This window comes from Achroia grisella, unplaced genomic scaffold (genome assembly GCF_030625045.1).
Source record: "Achroia grisella isolate CSIRO2021 unplaced genomic scaffold, CSIRO_AGI_Agris_v1 utg856, whole genome shotgun sequence".
Taxonomy (NCBI): domain Eukaryota; kingdom Metazoa; phylum Arthropoda; class Insecta; order Lepidoptera; family Pyralidae; genus Achroia; species Achroia grisella.
This window is the reverse complement of record NW_026713045.1, coordinates 3,360,947-3,382,438: the sequence shown is the minus strand read 5'-3', so window position 1 is coordinate 3,382,438 and position 21,492 is coordinate 3,360,947. Positions and strand designations below refer to the sequence as shown.

The following is a 21,492-nucleotide window of genomic DNA, read 5'->3' as shown; positions in this document are numbered from 1 at the left end:
ATAAATATTCAGCTTCCTTAAATTTCAAATGAGTTTTAGTAATAATTTAAACATGTATTTAAATATTTATCTGAAATAAAAAATGAGAATGCTGACTGAATCGTGATCTGTAACTGCCATTAGTGGTGCGCGAGAGCAGCGTCCGGTGAGATAAATCAATGTGGCGCTTCTTGATGCTCATTGGATGTAGCTTTGATTGATGGAGCCGCATCGCGGAAGGCCCAGCCGGGTTTATCGACAGTTAAGGCGGGGGAGAGATGGTAATCGCGTAACACGGTAATTGGTTTGCGTTTGTACATCCGTCTGTGTCCTGATTTATGTTTTTATGTTATTACAGAACTAGTTATTGGCTATTGATACTGCCATATGATAAAGTTGAGTGCTCGCCTGTCTAAACATTTATAATTTATCTCAAAATGTCATTCTCTATTTATATATCTTGTATTTTATTTATCTATACCACAGATAACATAATATTACATATCTATACTAATACACAAAGCGGAAGAGTTTGTTTGAACGGCTAATCTCTCTAACTACCAGAATCAGATTTTTTAAATTATAAATGCGGAAAATAATTCAAATTTACATTACAATAGTTTACTGTTTAGTTAAGTTTAGTTGATGATGATATAAGCGTCTGGTCAGGTTGACTGACCAAGCACGCAGGTCACATATATTCACCAAGAAATGACTAAAATTCTTAATTCGTAATCTTTTTTTTTTACCTAATTTCACGGTAAGCAGAGCTTGTGTTATGGGACAACTGATATAAGACTAAGATGATTTTTTTGTAATATACATAGAAAATACCCAGAGCGATATAAACAAACATACTCATGAAAACAAACAAAAAATGCTTGCAACATGCGAGAAATCGAACCCGCGACCATCGGAAGTAAAGCGGTGTGCTAAACCGCTAGACCACCGACGCTGTCTATGAATGATTATAACTTTTAAAAATTAGATTTGATGATTTGTAATTAGATTTGGCAGAACCGCTAAACTAATGACAATGCAGTTTTTGTACAATAAAAGATATCTAATTTACAAATTCCATTATTCGATCATGACCAAATCTGAAATACTTGATAAACATGCAAGGTTTTGCTGTAAACCCCTACTGTGTGACCAACGAAATGGTCATCCGTTTTGTAAGATAAGATCTGAATCGTTATATAAAACAGTAAAGTTAACAATTACAAAGCCATTCTGGGTTTTGTATTCATTTGTTGTCAAGTACCTAAATATTAATTTCGGTTTAGTGTACTTTCCATTAAATGCAAACAATCATTACTGACAATCACCACCTCCTGGATATAGTATATGATTTATGTATTTCCAAAAAAAATCTAAGTTTTTATATTAGCTGTCTAGTACCCATAAAATAAGCTCTGCTTGTTTTGGTACTACATGACATTGTGTGAATTGTACAAAGGTAATACTTAGATATTATTATCATATCTTTATTACATAGTATAAAACAATTCATTTTCATCTTTGTATTTGTATTGTTTTGTCTTAAGTAAAAAATCCGTCCTCAATGTCTATCGTTAAAATTACTTTTATTTGTATATATATAGTAACGACTGTTCGTTGCCAAAATAAAGGTCACTGTCTGTCCGTCCCTAATGCTTACCTTTAAAACTATGCAACGGATTTTGAAGCAGTTTTTTGATAGATAGAGTGATTCTAGAGTAATCTAGAGGAAGGTTTATATATATAATACACCCTGGTAACCCGGGGTGAGTACAGTTAAAAATGAAAAGAATATCACAGAGATCGCGGCAGTCACCAACAGTATCCTTTAGCGCATTCGTATATTCATTAACAATATATTGAAATTTTGTAGAAATCATTAAATTAAGCATGCTACGCTGATACAACCGCCGTTTATTAAACCGAAACCATATCTGTTATTACAAATTAAGTTTATTGCCTCAAATTGATCGTCAAAGTTAAAAATTTGCTACAATTCATTAGCAACGTAGACGAGTTTATTTATTAACTACTGTTAGTGTGTTTTGCTTTGAATTGTATAATAATTTAAAAAGTTGATATACATATTTTAAGTTGGTAGGTATTTTTTATGCTATGAAATTGAGCACATGAATTTTTTTAGCACTTTCCCAACTGTCCTGTTCAGATAATTACTTCATTTAAGAAGATCTTTTACCATGGTTGCAGATTGCTGGTGCACCATTTCATCGATAGAGCAATCTCAGGATTTTGTTTTAATGAATGATCCTTTAAAATACTAGGATAACTCCTATTAAATCTGTATATGCTGTAAGTACATACGTATATCTTTTTTTCTAGACATACTTAATCATCAATAGTTATCCCATCTCAATGTGTGTATCGATCGGGTAGCGCATGATCGGGCGTATCGATTAATTATTCGAATTGATTAGCGGTGGGCGTGGTCACGCTAACGAGACCGGCCGTTTTCGTGTTTGTTTAATTACTATTAATACCGCCTCCGCGGCGGCCCTGCTCTCCTAGTACCCGCTGGCCTTACTGATATTATATTATTTTTATCTATCTATGCTTCTTGTCTTTACATACACTTTTGCATTTTATATATAGAATATCATCATTTGCTTCGTACTTATATCATTTATTTGGGGTCGGCGTAATATATGTTAGATATAAATATACTGAATGTAAAATAGGGAAATGTACTTAACTAAATGTATACTCGAGACTGAGCTGAATGTATTTGCAAATATATTTATTTATAAATAAAGAAGTAATACTAAAGAAAAAGGAAAAGAAAGAGGATGTTCCAGATTGAATAAGATCATGAAACATTTTTGAATATTGAAGTTATTTAACTTTATTAATATTTATATAATATGTTTTCAAAGTCTTTCTTAAAGATCTTATTAGATGTACTTAGATAAAAATTCCAATGTGGCCATATTCCTTTAAAATAAATTAATATTTCATTTAGTTTAAACTGAATGTGCGGCGTTAAAATTTAATCACCGTTCCTTATTTTATACGTACTTACCTACAGATAAAAATATTCTACAGAAAAAATAATTTATGCTATTAAACCAGTGAGATGAATAAAAATTAAGTGAGTATCTTCAAAATTCTAATAAGCAGACCATTCCAAAGAAATAATTAACTGTCATAACAAAAACGGGCGCGGTCGTTTCACACGAGCGGAATCTGGAACGATTTTATAAAACATACAAAAATGTTAATTTCGCCTGTGTTTTTTGTATGGACTCATAATTAGATTTGCTGAAGTTCCACCCTACCCAATAAACGCGGAGATGGTACAAATATAAAAGCTAAGCGAATATTAAAAAAGCCTACAATGACATAAAAACAGTAACAATATTTTTTTGTCAGAATCTGTAAATAATGTAATAGAAAATATATTTTAATTTATTTTTAAAACAAGAAACAACCTTTAAATTTCTAACTAGGCTGTAGTTTTATACTATTTTATTTTAGACCATTAAGTACTTTAGTTTTTAGGATAAACCTAACTTGATGATGGCTGAATAACATGGTTGACTAAATAGGTAAATAGAGTAATTGATTTCTTTTTGTAACGAGATATATAAATCAGGCAATTTCCTGTAACGTTCCAAAATATATAAAACATGTTTGTTACATAGTATTATTATATATAAATACTTACGTAAATTTTCGATGGAGCTTCCAGTTTGCGGTAAAAACATTAAGAACAGTAACATTAACCCGCTTCAGATTATGACTTGCGGTAATCCATAATGAAAGCCTGTCGGAGAGGCGGATACTAGCAGATGAGCTCCGCAGGATAAAAATTCGATTACAATTAAATTAGTCGTGTTCTTATTTATTTTTCATTAATAGATAACTGATTAATTAGAAGTTTATGTTAATTAAAAATATTGTAATTATGAAATTGAGTAAGCACGATAATTGTATAGATTATAAGACGTCAAGGTTCTACAACGGATTGTACATGTCAAGAATATGGTAGAGAAGATATTTTATGGGTATTGATTTTATTTTTCATTATTTATTTATTTATTTTTCATGCGATTTAATAATATTTTGTTGGTAAGTGGATAATTGAACTTTAGATTTTATTATTGGTTTAACCCGAAGCTTTTTGTTCATAATAGTGGTATTAAAATAACTATGCCAATAAAATAGTTAAAAGAGTCCTCAAAAGTTGGATTAAGAGTTTGAAAGGAAGCAGAGTATGATCAAATTAAAGTGAGCCCAAGTATGATTGTCGATGGAGTTCAATAAAAAAGGATAACATTCTCAGAATCGAACTTCTTAGCATTCTATGGATTCACCGTGCGGGAGTCGGATTCATCATGGGGCAGAGAGGGAAATATCTAGTTTCTGTTACCGGGACTTGTGATCCGGGTGTTCTTTTAAGGGACCCTTTGACAAGGTATACGGCAACACTGAATGGGCAGATAATCTGCCCATTCAAATATGGTAGGAACCTGTCACTGCAATTTTAGATACACGTTCCAGTATAGAACATATTGCAGTTACAGGCCGATCTAAGCTAAGAATAACCGCTGCCTATATACATGCATGGACAGCATCTGGGATATCACGTTAACTTGGGCCGCCGTTGATACCACTAATGCGTTGCAATTTCTACTAAGATATCCTGCGTCGTAATCTGTAATCTATTACTGCCTAATCTCATCCTATAACCGAAACACAACTTTTAAAGTGAGCTGCTTTCCAACTGGTATATGAGATTGAGCTCCATAAGCAGATGACTTTTACAAAATCTACTTCGAGCAGAGGATTCATTTTTCTTATTTTTCTACTTATCTGCGTTAGTTTTAAGGCTCCTCTTTAATAGTATGTATTCACAAATAATTCTTGGGAGAATATGTCCTCAAAATATATGTTTAGATATAGTTTAATTTTACAGTTCTTAGAGTACTTATAGTGACCCATAAGGGGCTAAGCTATTTAGACATTTGTAGTTTTTGGAACCGCAAGTTAATGTACTTAATCAAAGTTGTAATACACTCGAATTAAAAACTACCGAACGTGAGTCACGGCTTTCTTTTTTTTTAATAAATCCGCCGGCTAACCATAATCGGTATAATCATTGGCGTATAATTGAATTTAAGATTAATAGCTATTACGAAATCACAGATCTCATCGTGCCCACGCATCTTCCCACGAATGTCTAACCTCACTTTTCCCTTATAATTGAATTTCTTATTGAATTACATTTTAATTAGCTTCGATTATGTAATTAATGAGCTCTTTGTATTGTTTCGCTTCTTTGATGGATGGTCGCTCAGGCTGGACTGCCAACGGTAAGCGCCATATTTTTCAATCTATGACGTGTAATAACCATTTGATTGATGAACGACGATTGTTGAAAGCCGAAATTGGATTAGTTCTCTTTGGTTTCTTTAATAATTCATTAATGTTTTCGTTTAGCAACCGCTTCATATGTATATTGAAATATAATTGACTGTAAGTATGTATGATACTCGAAAGTATTGGGGATATTAATCATGTTTTAAGTAGCTGAAAACGGTAATAGCTTACAAGTATCTATATAGTAGTAAGCATAAGCATCTAAATGCAATACATAGAAATCACTGAGTCTTTTATTACTAGCCCCGTAAATATTTTGACCCGTTAATTGCTTATTTTTGTAATTTATAAAAAGCTCAAAAACAAGTATGAGGAATGTTTTTGCAAAAAAATTGCATTTTGATTTTATTAGATGTTGTTATGACAGACATAATGTGCTTATTTAAAAGAAATCATGCATTGTAATTTAAAAGTAATTAAAAAAAAAAACTACGTAAAGAAATAATAATAAAAATGCAGATTTTGACGACTTCTCGATTATGGCAATAGCTCAGTACTATTGTTATTTTTTTATATTTTGTATTTAATCGAAGTCATAGGTGGTAATAATCATTTACAAATCATTACATATTTTGTAATGATTTTTAAGCGAATAAAAAGTGATTAATAATAATAAATTATTATTTTATTTATTTTAGAGGTACGGGCATTTGGAAATTAAAGACATTCATATAAAGAGTTTCAATATTTGTTTATTTCATTCTAGATACTTAAATTTTCATTTCAATTGATAAGCTTAGATATTGGTTGGTGCAAATGCAGTTAACGAAAATATATAGTTTATAATTTTTTTTTAATAGTTTCGTTGAAATAGTAAAGACAATTATTTTCACACATTAACAAACAAAATTTGTATATTAGTAATACACAGTCAACAAGATTCAATTGAAGTATTTTATATTTCAGAAAGGAATATTACATTAGGTTTACAATATCTTAAGGTAATACACCTAATTACATTATTTTTTCAGGAATGATTACCAGTAGGCTTGAAATTAGATGGCGCTGTGTAAATTATACTGAGATATTATAATTATAAATTATTATAATGAAATGATATGTTCAAGTATATAATGTATCAAAAGGGTCAATACACATTAACATATAAATAAGAAAACATTTTAAAGATATGTGAAAGGCATTGATATTGATTTCCCTCTATCTAAAATCTTGGTATTATTGAAATATTATGATGCTTTCTTTGGTGCAACTCAAATACATTTTTGTAGGACAAATAGTGTTTTATATCTAAAGCAACAAAGTTATAATAACCAATTATAAAATCAATAATATTTATTTGAATAATTTATAAGTAGAATGGAAAACAAGAAAGTACAAATTGCAATGACCTATTTTACAATTTCCTCATTCAGTATTAAATTGGTCATAACATTTTATAAAACTCTATATTCTTATTTCGATACTAACAAGAACGGGAGTATCTGAATGAATAACAAAATATTTATAAGACACTTTACCAGAGATACAACAGTAAATTTATTGTCTATTTATCATACACTCCTCTACACAAATATAAACCGCTCGCATATCACTTCATAGTCAGCATATTTTGTGCTCGATGCATATTTGAATATAGAAAAAGCACCCTCGAGGTACATAACTGTGTGTAGCACATTTACTTTATTAAGTCACAATTGAATTTAAAATTAAGTACATAGTCTTAAAGCTACAATAAATAACAATAAGTCAATAAGGCCTATTAATTGGACGGAATGAAATTACTATACTATTTATTTAAACTACAGTACATTCAGGATTTTGAACCGATTGTTACATACATATTGTCGATAAAACGGGCTACACGTGACATTAAAATCAGGAGCAATATGGCAGCAGTTGTGGGGAGCATAGGATTGTTTCCTGTCGCCTCATGTGTAGTTAAATCAGGGCCGATTTGTCAGTGTGCCCGCTGTTTCGATTTTACCTCATCGCATCTAAATTACATCGCACCCAATATTATCCTGGATTTTTGTGTCATTTATTGGCCTGTACAATGATATCAAAGATAAGGTAAAAATCTACACTTACGTGTATGGAACTATCTTTGATATTATAAAACTTGATACAATAAATCATAGTAGACTTATGTACAATACAATTATTCCATATAAGTCATTTTATAATTGCATTAAAGAAACTGACGCGCAGAAATGTACCTTTGAAATCGTTGTGGTAATACCCATTTACTACATATTTTTAATAAATAACAAAATCCTGACAAATCCTGACATACTTTGTCATATAAAATCTACTATTTACTAATAGTTATCTTACAAGGCTTTATAAACTTGAGAGTTTACGTTTCGTACCTAAACTGGGTACTGTAAGTATTACACTGGAGTCCAACCCTTCAAAACTCAACTAATCAAGTCGCTGTGATGCCGTTGCCGTAGTATCTCTAGCCTTAATTCGTGCTCTCTTGCAGCCATTCGAAGAGCTGCAATACTGGAACTTCGTCTCTCAACTTCTGGAACTGACGACTGGCCACTTGGGGGTGATTCGCTCCCTGGAGATATAGGGGGAGAGACTGGGGGCGGATCCGGAGATTGTCTTGGGGGCGCTGCGAGCCCCGCGAGAAGCGAGTGAAAGGGTGGCGGCGTGGAATATAGCGGTGCACTGAAGAGAGGCGGCCGAGGCAGTGGCGCTCCGAGGTACTGCGCCCCTAGGACTGGCGCGCCTGCGTACCTGTATAAACAATAGCGTATAAATTGATGGTAGTGTCTTAATTAAACAGGTTACATCATCTTTATCTTTACATAAGTATAATAAACTTGACGAGGTTAAAACTGTTTGTTTCACGTTGAATTGTGTAGATGAATTACTATATATTCGTAATAGATTTTTAATTAAGGGTCAAATAAATATTGTTTATGAATAAAATATTACATAGCATTATATAGATGTACTATTTATAGTTTCTGATTGTCTATCATCAATAGATGACGGTTCAGATTTGGCATCTACAAATTTACACGCGCATAAAGTCGCGGGCAAATCTAGTCATTAAATAATTACAAAGATATTAAATGACGTGAACACTAAGTAATTCTTGTAAATTACTAATTTACTTAGTAGTTTCTAACGCTGATAAATATATTTAACGAGGTGAATAAGTACTCGCATTTATATGTAAGCATATGTTTTATTGACTAAGTTTGTATATAATGTGACTAATAACTAGTTCAGCGGAATATAATTATATCTGCTTGAAGTACGTCATTGGGTACTTACCCAATGATTCCACTTCCTATCATTCCTATTAATCAGTGTTTTATTGATATTGGTTTATAGATGAAGTGCATACATATCCTTATTGTCATCATTGAGACAGATTGATGAGATCATCGAACTATTTAGTATCAGCAACACATATCTTAATATATCTTAATATATTAATGAACTGTATTTAGGTATTCTATTGAAAATTGCAACACAATCATCATATTTTAATGTTGATAATTAAATTTGATTTAAAAGACTTCAAGAGCAAACCGATTAGATTTGTGTTATGACTATAACTCAATTCCAGTCGTCGTTGTTCGTCATTCAAGCACTAATTTGCTACGTGTAGAAAAAGAAGACACATTTTGCTGTGGTCGCGTAATAAATAGATATAGTATTCGTTTTTTAAATTTGCTCAATATTTAAAAGTAATTTTTTTTTAAATTTATTATGCTTTACGCCTCTGAATACAAGTTCTTTTGAACCCAACCTTAACAAGTAAACTCCAAGTTTTGCAATACAAATGATAAAATATCGTAGGATCTTACCGCGTTTTATAATATATGTAATTGATCTCTCGATATTTCGGCAGTGTTGTGTATGTTCGGCAATAAAAATAAATAAAACGTGGTAAGATCCTGTGAATTTCTTAATTAAGTTTAAGTATTAAGTATTAGCTACCTGAAAGATGCTAAGGCGTTTGCATCAAAAGGCTTCCGAAATCCGAACCCAAGTTGTGAGAACGGATTAGGCATAGACGCAACTACAGATGGCGGGGGAGCCGCGCCTCCCGCTGCCAGGTAAGGGTTGTAAGGGTGAGCCTGTGGTCCAACCTTTTCTTGCTTGCGCCACTTCGCACGCCGGTTTTGAAACCACACCTGTAATGCAAAAAATATCTTCAATACAAGGATTTTTTTAAATAACAATATTTAGAAAAGTAGTAATTCTTCCTATTTTTAGGTTTTGTTTTATAAATAGAGTTTTATTTTATATAAAATATTGTGTTAATACTGGTAATGAAATGTAAGATGACAACACTGTCAAGGAGATTGGTGGTTAGGTTGATATCGAACTGTCGTAACAGATATTTAAGTTTAGAGTTATTATTATCAAACATAAATAAGACAAAATGAAACAGTAGATATTAAAGGCAGTGGAGGAAATTAAGGTTTCTATAAAATATATATATATATATATATATATATATATATATATATATATATATATATATATATATATATATACAATGGAGTTTTCTTTTCGTCCAAACAAACTTTAATGCCAATGAAAATATCTGTAATACATTTATATTACATTATTATTATATTCTATGTAAAATATGCAATAAAAAAATGTATCTAAGTGTCTCTATTAGTTGTCTGGTACCCATAACACAAGTTCTGTTTTACATTAGAACTAGATGGCACCGTGTGAATTGTGCAGGGGTAAAAAATAATTACATCTCTCATCTTCTCTCTACTACATTTTGTAAGATAATGCCAAGCATCTTCATTGAAGTCTGAATAATTTTAAGATTATATTACTCTATCTTTTAAAACCATTGCAACAATGTAATATGAATAAATTTATCACACAATTACTCATTAATAAACACATCCAGTTTTTTATTGCCTCATTAAAAGTATGCAAATAAAAAGTAATATTGTAATACTTAGTGTACTCTTCAAGTCAGCACAACATATTTTGCGAGCCAATAAAAACTATTCATAATGTTCGCTTATCGAAACTAAACAATCCGCTGTAGTAAAAATTGATATATGAACGGTCAATATCGCATGCAATATTTATAACGTTAAATATTTATGACCGAATAAATAAGCTATACGAAACTGTGCATCATTATGGTAACTGGTATTTTTATGGCAATTTAAATTAATTCACTTATGATAAACGTAGCCGCGTAAAAAATTAAAGCGATTCTGTAAATGTCGATGCAGTTTTAGCGGATGCTGCGTGAAACAAGAAACGCTCGCTCTGTTTACAGTTACAAATTCTAGTTCAATTTCAATTTTAGGTGTTTAGCTTAAGGTTTCTTTTTGAGTGTATGTTAATACACTACTAAGTTTACAATGGCCATTTTTAATATGACTTCATACGGGGCTGTTGCTCGTGAATTTATATATGTTGTAATTGGAAGCAAACATGCCTGCGGAATGTCGGGTATGGTTAGTGCAAAAAGGCTCCGACTGCGACCCAGGTGCCGAGTTTAATAGCTTAACAGAGTAGCGCATTAAGGTAATGACCAGGTTGTTGGGGCTCGGAGCTATCAAATCGGTGGAGTGCTTAAAATAGCGCTTGACGGACTGTCAGTCAGTGTCAGCGCCAAATTTACTGTAGAATATTGTAGTTCTCTTCTTTATTATGATTATTAGTGTGTGTTCCTATCTCAACATATCTATCTATAAGAGACGGATAGACCTCCACAATAGATGGCTTCATTAGATTATAATTTCCGCATTCTCTACTCGTTCATTTCATTAATTTCTCTACTCGATTTTTAAATAAATTTTAATATATTTTTATTTTTAGTAAATTCATTATATTCACCTACATATATAATAAATAGTATAGAGCAAAGACACTGTTTTCAAGTTTCTTAATTTGCATATTGTAAACCATCCAAACTATTTGATACAATTTTATCTATCACTTTGAAAGTTTTAAATGTACATATAATATATATGCATATAGTTAAATAACCGTCATATTTTGCACATGCGTGTGAAGCTACTACAAAAACACTATTACATATATATAAGTGTTTTTGTAAATTACACATTTAAGTAAATAAATTTACATAATTTTGCTAAAAAGGTTTTTTGTTCACACGTTGTGTTACATTATGGAATGTTTCATACGGATCCCTGAACTTTTTTTAATATTCTATCACCTAAGTTCATCACAGATAATGTAGGATGTGTAATGGTAAAAGAATTTTTCAAATCGGTCCAATGTTCCACGGAGCCTATTCAATGCAAATAAATAATTAAATATTTCCACTTTGTAATATTAACATAGACAATAATGGCGCAAATAGATATATATACAATAATACAGATGTAAATAAATTGATTTGCACTAGTACTCATTTTATTAGTTAATCACTAAATATTATATTTTTTGCTCATACTGTATACAAGAGAATTAGTTCCTTCAACGTTACTTTGTAAATGAGATATGATATGACGATATGCGAGCGACGTCTTAGATATCTGTTTCTAGTATAACGAGTACAGGTTTTCCACCGTTTATAATTGCAATAGACATGTGACTAGTGCAGATTGCAGGCCGCGGCAATAAACTGAGTCTATATATGTGTAATATTTCCATTTTCCATAAAGTTTTGTAAGCAGCATTGGCAGGCTTCTATTGGAATTGCCTAGGTAGGTGGTGAAATACGAGCTGTGAAGGTGAGTATTGATGTACGTCGGCAAAAGCCTTAACCGTACCCGGGTCACAAGTCCCGGGAACTGCTCGGAGTTTCTCCTCTCTGCCGCACAATGGACCCGGCATGAATCCATGAAATGTAAAGAAGCTCGTATTTCTTTTTATAATAACAAATCCGAACGAACCTTAATGTTTTGCTGATTCTGATTTACTTCTCAATTTTTTTTGATGTAATTGGAATAGCAAAGAAATTGACGGCCCACCTAATGGTAATCCGTAATCGTCGTCTATATAAGTATAAACTAAAATACAAACATACTCATAATAAAAATGTTTGAAGACAAAGTGATCAGGAACAGAGACAATATACTAAAACCGTTAAACAATCGATGTTGTAAATATATAAATAAAAAAGGCTAGTTAATATGATTGCGTGCGTAGTTTTAGGTGCTTACAGTAATATGGTAGACACTTAGTAGTAAGTTGTAATACAAGACAGTAATAACCCATTCAATAAACTGGATACTGAAAAATGGAGCCATAAAGACTGTGTCATTAAGTTTCGCCTTCTCGCCTCTTATCATTATACTAAATAAGTTGCGCATTTATTTATTATCATTGCTTTTAGCATTTATCTATTAACTACTTGTGAAAGCTTTTAATTATAGTTTTTGTATGACTATTTGAAGCGAGCTTTAAACATAGTGGTGTTAAATATTTTTCACATTGTTTTTTTAGGTAATTACTTTAATGGTTTCTTTTTATGAGTATTTTTTTAAGTTTATGAAGACATAATTTACTTTTAGATAAGCACTTGAAGAAGTTAATTATACCCTGACAAACGGAAGGACGGTCATTGTCATGATAGTGAACTTGAGCTTTTGCATATTGTCATTATAATACAATAATGAATAAATGCATAATGCGAAAATTTTATTGTATGTATATTGAAATGTTGTATAAAAAATTACAACACGTTTGTTTTTATTGCAATCTACATTATTAGTGGTAATATTATGGTATATTATCATGATTAAGTAGCATTACCTGCTACTTAATCTGCTTCATTTTGAGATAAAATAAAGGCTTTATCCTCGCGATACAATCTATCTTCTTGATTAATTTTTTAAGATCTATTTAGTTGCGAAAAAGTAACAAGTATAGGCACAGACAGACGTAATTTCGCATTTGTAAACATTTTAATATGTGCAGATGATTGTAAATATTTATATCAAATAACATTTATCTTCAAAAATATAAATTTAAAAATAACAAAAATATCAGTAATCGACAGACATAATTTCGAGAGAGTAATCGAAGATTGTTAATGGCTTGAAACAGTGTTCAACTATGACACCATTTTTATTGATGAATTTTTATACAAGATTCTATATTTTTTTGCATAAAAAGGTAAGAGTTAAGAATGTGAAAAAAGAGGATGCTCTACTTGGTAAACGTCGTAAATTTATTTATTAACAAGTAGAGCAACCACGCGTGTAATGCAAGAAACACATAATACAATAAATCGCTTTAATAGCACTATTTAGGTTATACTATGAGAACGCTATAGTTTTCCATATGAACCCTTGATTTACTTTTGCATTTCAAATGCTTGGAATTGTAGCGATTTTTCTCTCATAGCGTGTATGGCTTGCATTATAGATCATCTATGATAGTATTCCTTATTGGAATCATTATGCTTTCTGGGAACTAAGGTGTTATGCATCTCACGTATCTCATTGCACGTAATCCAACCAATCAATGCTTATCTATATACGTATGTTGTAATTACTTGAGATTGATTTAACTTATATTTTTTTATGTGATTAGAATGGTATGCAAGATTACGCTTACTTGAGGAGAGGGCTGTCAGCTCTCTATACATATGTACTATATATATTAGGTGACCCTGCAAACGTTGTTATTGTATATACATTAAAATCGCTGTTAAAAAATAGGGGTTGGTGAGGTTTGTGAAAATTAAGAAGAAATAAAAAAAATATACAAAAAATAATGTTATGAGGGGACAACCCATAAGGGTTAACACTTAGGGTTAAGTGATAACACTTAGGGGTATAAAGAATAGATGAAGCCGATTTTCAAACCTACTGGATATACATATAAAATTTCATAAAAATCGGTCAAGCCAAGTAAGTAACTAACATTGTGGCACGAGAATTTTATATATAAGAAGATATTACATCGTCCTATGAAACCTTGCTAATCTTAAGGTCGAATGGATCATGCTTCATGCCTATCCTCTTTTATAAATATAGGTCAAAAACTATTATTCAAACAACGTTGATAGAAATACTTAAATATTTGCACAATATACATAGAAAACATACAGACTAATGACTCTCTCTAAAGGAATCTCGACATTAAAAGAAGTAATGAACCTCATGGTAAGGCGGCATGCTAATCCACACTAGACAATAAAGGGCGTATCTAATTCCATTGCTGCATTTCTTACTTCAAATTGAAACACAGCTTAGCCATATTTTTCGCTGAAGAAGAAACATGTGAGATCGATTGTTTGCGATCTCAAATAGCCATATAATAAAATTATAAATAGAATTACAAATAAAATTATAAAATTCAAATTTAGAACGTCACGCATGGAAAATCGATATTGTTTTGTTTTACTTTATATACATTTATTCATTTCTTCTCGAACATTCCGTGGCGTCACTATTAAATTCACTGTACAATGAATTCTTTATTTCGTTTTCTATTTCATTATTATTATAACAACTTAAACATAGCAATATTCCTCCAGTAAACATCGGTACTCCTATAGTATTAAATACATATATACATGTGTGTTGGTTAAATTAATTGAAATGAATAAAATTGAAAACTAAAATGTTAACAAGTATACAATTAAGTCCCGCAAATAAGTGTTTTTATTTTTGCAATTAACTGGGTTCGTTCGCATGCAATTCCGATAAGGAAATACTGGTATTGAAGACACCGCAATTAAGATAACGTAATAATTAATATCTATAAATTAATTACCTACACTGAAAGTTAATTAAAATACAAGTCATCGGCTGTGTACAAGAGTAGATCATGTCTGTATTAATCCATACTAATATTAAGAACGTAAGTCACAATGTCTCTTAACAAGGTATGTTAATCTATACTGTTAAAATATACTGAACTAATTTTAAAGTATTTGACATTGGCAATGAACATAGAGTAACTTTCATTGTGAAAATAAACCTATACTGGATGAATTTAGGGACGAAAATTTGTATTTCATATGGAGAATTTTACTAATATTATAAACGCGAAAGTTTGTGAATGCCGAAATATGTTTATTACTCTTACACGTAAAAACTACTGAACGGATTTTTATAAAACTTTCCAGTAATATAGCTTAAACCACAGAATAACACTTAGTCTATGAATTTTATGCGAGTGAAATGGCTAGGCCAGTTTTAGGCAAATTTTAGTTTTGGTTGATACGGTACTATAATAATCTACGGGGACGAGTAGAATTATTTTAGTGCTCAATAATTAATGGCGTCTCCAGTTATTATTTAAGGTTGAATGTTGCTTGCAACATAGTAATTGTGAACAGTTTGATTCAAGCCTCATTCGATTCGGTGAGCTTTGATTAAAGGCTATCACGGCGGGTCCTTTGAAATTAGCACTTACCGAGTATATACAAAGCAATTGTAGGCTTTGTTTAGACATAACTATACTGTGATTATTCTTATAATATCATTATTACACTGCTTTGTTTTTGTAAATTTTGTAGACTGAGTTATTTGCAAATAATATTAATAATTTTATTTTTAATCTATTATTTACATGTTACATTTTTCCTGTATTTTAAATACCAGTTCTCTATTCTTACAATTATTGGAATTATAGTAGTACTTGGTACCCAAACTAAGTAGAAATCTGTATTTTAGGTACCAGTTTCTTTCTCTTACAATTATTGGAATTACAATTGACCGATAAATAAAGTGTAAATTTTTATTTAGTATCTTAATTTTTTTAAATTATATTCTCTAATTTTTTTATTACACGTACATAATTTTGTAGTCACCTGTGAGACCTCAGTCTCATCTATATCAGCCTTCAAGCAGTTTGATTGTGAGCTATGTTTCGGTTGTAGAGTGAGATTAAAGTAAAATTACGGGACAAGATGCATTACATCTTATGTTGCTATTCTAATTGCTTAAAAAATATTTACCTGTATTCTAGCTTCAGTTAATCCAATTTTCATCGCAAGTTCTTCTCTGAAACAAAGATGAAATATAAAATGTAAGAGGTATAAAGAAATTTTAAGATTACACCATTTTAAAGATGTAATTATTGTTACCTTAAAGGTTATATGTGAAAGCTACCTATTTTAGCCGCACAGCTTGCTTTGTAGGTAAACTGTGTTTCTGTTGAAGGGTGAGATATGGCAGTGAAATTGTAAGGTAAGGAGACGTGAAACGTGAATCCTCTGGAATTTTTTATAACAATAACTTTCTATATAATAATAACCCTGGAAAAATCAGCGTTATCTCGTCCTAAGCTAAGCAGAGCTAATATAACATACATAATGTACATAGAAAACACCCAGACCAGGAGGGAAGCCGATTGCTAGTAATGGGGTCTAGTGTCCCCATGGCTAGCAATGTACCATGTCAGGTCGACTTCCACGTTGTTCCCCCTGGAAACCATCGTGGTTTATTCCTAGTTATTTAATCACGATAGGTAGAAAATGTAGGTCAGTTTGCCGACCTGATTTCATTCTCATCTTATCCTCCTCCATAGTGCCCGCCAGCATAAGCGCAGGCGGGAGCACCATTCCATATTACCATCCATGAAAAAAAAAAACACCCAGACCAATATATACAATCATAATCAAGAATACAAATAATTGTACCGCGCGTGTAATCGAACGCGCGACAATCGGAAAGTAAGTGTTTTAAACCCCTAGATCACCGACGCCGTCAGTCTTATAAATTGGATTAAAATATATAATTTCATTCATTACACTTGTTGAGGGTTTGTACAATAAACTTACTAGCACGTTTAAGCTATATAAATATTATCTTTGTGACGCAACGTCCCTCACAAAGATAGTATTTTACACGTTATCATAATAAATCGTATTAAATTTATTAATACAACGTCGACAACACTTCTTTGATATATAATTATGTATATTTATATATATGTACATATGTATGTATAATAAATTACCTATTAATCTATTTAAAAATAACCGTTGTAAACTGCAAACTGTGGTCTGCGTGAGTACCTTCATCTCACCTATTGCATCCGCCAGCAGCTTCCTTCGTAAAATATATTTCGGTAGCAAAAGGACATACATTATACTAGACTATTTTTCATGTTCCTAAGTGCTCAGGAAACAGTGAATATTCAGTATATTTTTTTAGAATTTTGCATTAAAAATGGATACACCGTAAATTTCTTGCCCTTCTATTATCAACCCCTAATAATTCACTACTCTCGGCGGTCGTTAATTGACAAGTAAAAATGTTTAGCACCCAACGAAGTTGGCACGGGTCAGCTACTATATATATATTGATCAGAACCAAGAATTAGATATACAACGCATTAATCCGATGTCCACTTAGCAAATACAGTATCAACAAGCTCTGTCACAGATTAGCAAAGATGCAGTGTCTATAAATATACATTAACATGTACCTAAGCAACTCCTTTTGGAAGGACCTTATCAATTTACGTCCTAACAAGTTTATGCTCTTTATTGTCGTTATCGTAATATTACAAGCTCGTTTTCGTAATACACGATAACTAATGTATTTTAAAACACTCAAGATTATGTTTGGACATTTTGATGAGAACAAATTACATTCTTATCCATGTTTTTTTTACTAATAACATGTAATTCTTTTTGAGTAATAATTTTGTACAAATATAATTAAATTGCAGTAAGTAGTTAATTTTTTACTGGACTTCCTTCAAAATTAGAACGACAAGTAAGCTATGGAAAATGGCAATCGTCACTTATACATGACACTACACCATTATGGATTAAATAGAATGGGACCGCATGAGGTGTATACATCATACGAATCAGATATCAGATTGCTTCCGTATCTAGAAATTTCCAGGAGCCATCACACTCTTGCAATCTTAATAAAACTTCAAAAACAACTGTTTGGTACAGATTACTTTGAATCTAGAAATGCCGTGATCAGTCGGTGGGTGGCACTTTGTTTTTATCTACAAAGATTGATTGAAGGTATTTGCGCAGTTTCAACGTAAAGTTCTAGCACCAACTAATATTATGCACCTGCGATTTATCTATATGTTATCGTAACTCAGCTAAGTGTGATTAAAATTTACATGAATTTTATACTGAAGTAACTCATTCGTTTATGACTGTATCACCAATTGATTGATTGTGCTGATATTTTAACAATAAAATATATATATATATATATATATACGATTCATAGATACGTAGGAAGAGACGTCGGTGTCCAATCCGATAATATTATTTACCAAATTCTTGGAATTCTTTTAATCGGTAGAGTTTATTTGTTATCAAACCATATAAAAGTATGTAATTTTGTGGCAGGACACTTTAAACTTCCATCAAATATATAGTATTTACGTCAAAATATCATGTTATTAGTTATATTTTATTATAAAAATTACCTGGTAAATACATCAGGGTAATGTGTTCTTGAAAACGCCTTCTCCAATTCTTCTAGTTGGAAGCTGGTGAACGTGGTTCTATATCGCCGTTGCTTTCTTTTTGGCGCAAAGTCATCAGCGTCGTCACTGTCCGCCGATCCCGGCGGTGGTCGTTCTGACGCTGGGGACTGGTCTGCTCTTGTTAACTCAGGAGTTGTTCTGGGCGAGTCATCTTTCGGCGGCTCCGAGATGCCCATACTGGAGTATTTTTGGTACGGATGCTCGTGAGTGAAGTAGTCTGGAAGAGGAAGGTTCTGTTTATTTGTTGCTGTGTATGAGTATTATTGAGAATAGGGGAGGAAAAATGTTGGAGCACTTGATATGACAGAGGAAATTATGAGTAATATTATCGAAGGATAAATAGAAGGAAAGAGGGGAAGAGGAAGACCAAGACACAGCTATATCAAGCAGATTAAGAAAAGAGTTGGAGTCGTATCGTATCAACAACTAAAGAGATAAAACGTGGAAATGGAAAATGGCAAAAATTCCACCGATAAGAGCGCGGTTCTTAAATTATGAATGAATGAGCACTTAATACAATATATAGAAAACTTTAAAGAGTTTATAAATAATAATGGAATAACATACTCTTTAGAGCTAACAGCTGACGACCAGACATAATTAGGTGATGACAGAATTACCGGCAAGTTAAGTCTACGTGAAATCGCATTGCAGTCACTGTTAAAATAATTACAATAGATCCAGGAAACACCGCATCGACATTTGACACTTAAGTAACATTATTAGAAATAGGGTTATATTATCCCCCAATTTTAAAGAATGGTTATAATTTTAAAACAGTTCTTTATTTCTTATCAACGGAGCAACAAATTTAGATAAGTATACACGTAAATTTATTGCGTTCATCGGGTTTCATAATCATTAAGTATGATGACTTCTTCCCGTAATCGATTGATAAAAATTACAATAATATCAATATTAAACACGATCAATTGAGTCTCAAATTTCACACTAATAATAAATAAAGTAGAAACATAAGTAAATTTCAGTAACGTAACACGTTGATAACGATAAGGTAAAAATTTATGTCATCTATTCGGTGCGATTTTGATTTGATTTCAGTACGAATCTTTGATTACAAAATTTATCAGCTATCAACTCATCGAAACGAAACAAAAACCCTATACACGATCATCATACATGGATTTTGCACAAAAATAGTACTTTTTCGTTCGTATCTTGAGGATCTATTTTGGTTGTCTTCTCTCATCATTCTGTTTTTCATCTGACTCCGAAACTGTAACATTCCGTTGTTATCAGACAATATACTATATTTTAAGGCAGATATTATAATTTAGAATGCGTGGGCGGGTCAGATAAATTGAAAAATGTACTGAAAGATATTTTATTTATTTATATATAGTATACTAGCTGTCCCGTAAACATTGTTTTGCCATATAAATTAAATACGCTATTAAAAAATAGGGGTTGATGATAAAGGGTAAATAAAAGTAAATTTAGGGTTGTATTTATTTTTTAATGCTACATTATAAATATATTTATTTGTCCAAAAAATATGTGTGGGTGTGGACAACTCTTATCACTTAGGGGTATGAAAAATAGGTAGTAGCCGATTCTCAGATCTACTGAGTATGCATATGAAAGTTTATAAAAATGAGTCAATCCGTTTCGGAGGATTATGATAACTAACATTTGACAAAAGAATTTTATATATAAGATAATATACGGTTGTTATCACATTGCGATCGCCGGGAGCCAGTAGCGGCCCACGGGCCATATCTTTGACACGACTGTTTCAGGGTAATCATTTCAATAACTTTTTAACGCGTTATACCGTGTGTGCTTTATAGAGGAAAATGTAATGTACTTATACAGCATTCAAAGTGGGTATTCACCATGTTGTAGCAAGAAGCGTAATTGTATATAATTGATGAAATCAATTTGTACGTTAATTATTAATTGGCCCCCGTACTCGGGAGTGGCGTGACTCCACTGAATAATCTGACGTGATGAATACAGCGTTTGATTGAATTAGATCATTTGTTGTTTTTTCTCCGCAAAAAGGTTAAGTGTGAGCATTTATAAGAAACTAGTTGTTTCCAGTTACTTTACCACTGAAAACTTTTTTTTACAGTTTACGCCGTTTGCCTCATAAACTATAAAAAAACTTTTCAGCGAAAAAAACAAAGGGGAAAATGCTAATTGCATTGCGGGACATATATAATAGTAAGTGATTTTTTTAATGTAACAAATTCGAAAGTGTATTTTTCTTTTTGCTACCTGTTCAAATGGTTTAATAAAATGATATGAATACAAGATTATCTAAAACTACAAGCAGACGAAGTCGCGGGTAACACCTAGTACTTAATATGTTTAATACAAAAAGTATTTGAAATGACTTTGAAATGATTATGATCATAAAATCCTTTAAATTTCAATTAATATATATTGATATTAATTAAAAAAGTACTTATAATTACATTATCTTTTATTACAACTACTTCATCGCTGTGATAATAGATTCTTGGTACATGTAGATACTATAGATAAGATGTACCTACAGTTTGGTCAATAACAATCATTCAGGTAGGTATGGATATACTTAGCATTTCCTGGTTTTGACTCGACTTTATTTATTTTTGTTGGAACAACAAACAATTACATATGTATAAATATAATCCTTGGACAATTCACACAGCGCCATCTGTTTCTAAGATAAGCAGTGCTTGTGTTATAGCTACTGGATAACTGATATAAATCCACAGATACATAATGTTTATAGAA

General features: G+C 31.6%; 1 protein-coding gene across 1 annotated transcript in view; it reads right to left on the bottom strand.

The window, feature by feature from the left end:
• Nucleotides 1-6,169: 6,169 nt before the first annotated feature.
• Nucleotides 6,170-21,492, bottom strand: part of LOC131852588 (homeobox protein aristaless-like) — a 73,414-nt gene continuing 58,091 nt past the window's right edge. The window contains exons 2-5 of the mRNA XM_059203266.1: nt 18,688-18,964; nt 16,235-16,280; nt 9,301-9,497; nt 6,170-8,082 (exon numbers count right to left, since the gene is read on the bottom strand). Coding sequence (XP_059059249.1) covers nt 7,755-8,082; nt 9,301-9,497; nt 16,235-16,280; nt 18,688-18,964 — 848 coding nt within the window. The 3' untranslated portion in view covers nt 6,170-7,754. The remainder of the gene's footprint in view (nt 8,083-9,300; nt 9,498-16,234; nt 16,281-18,687; nt 18,965-21,492) is intronic.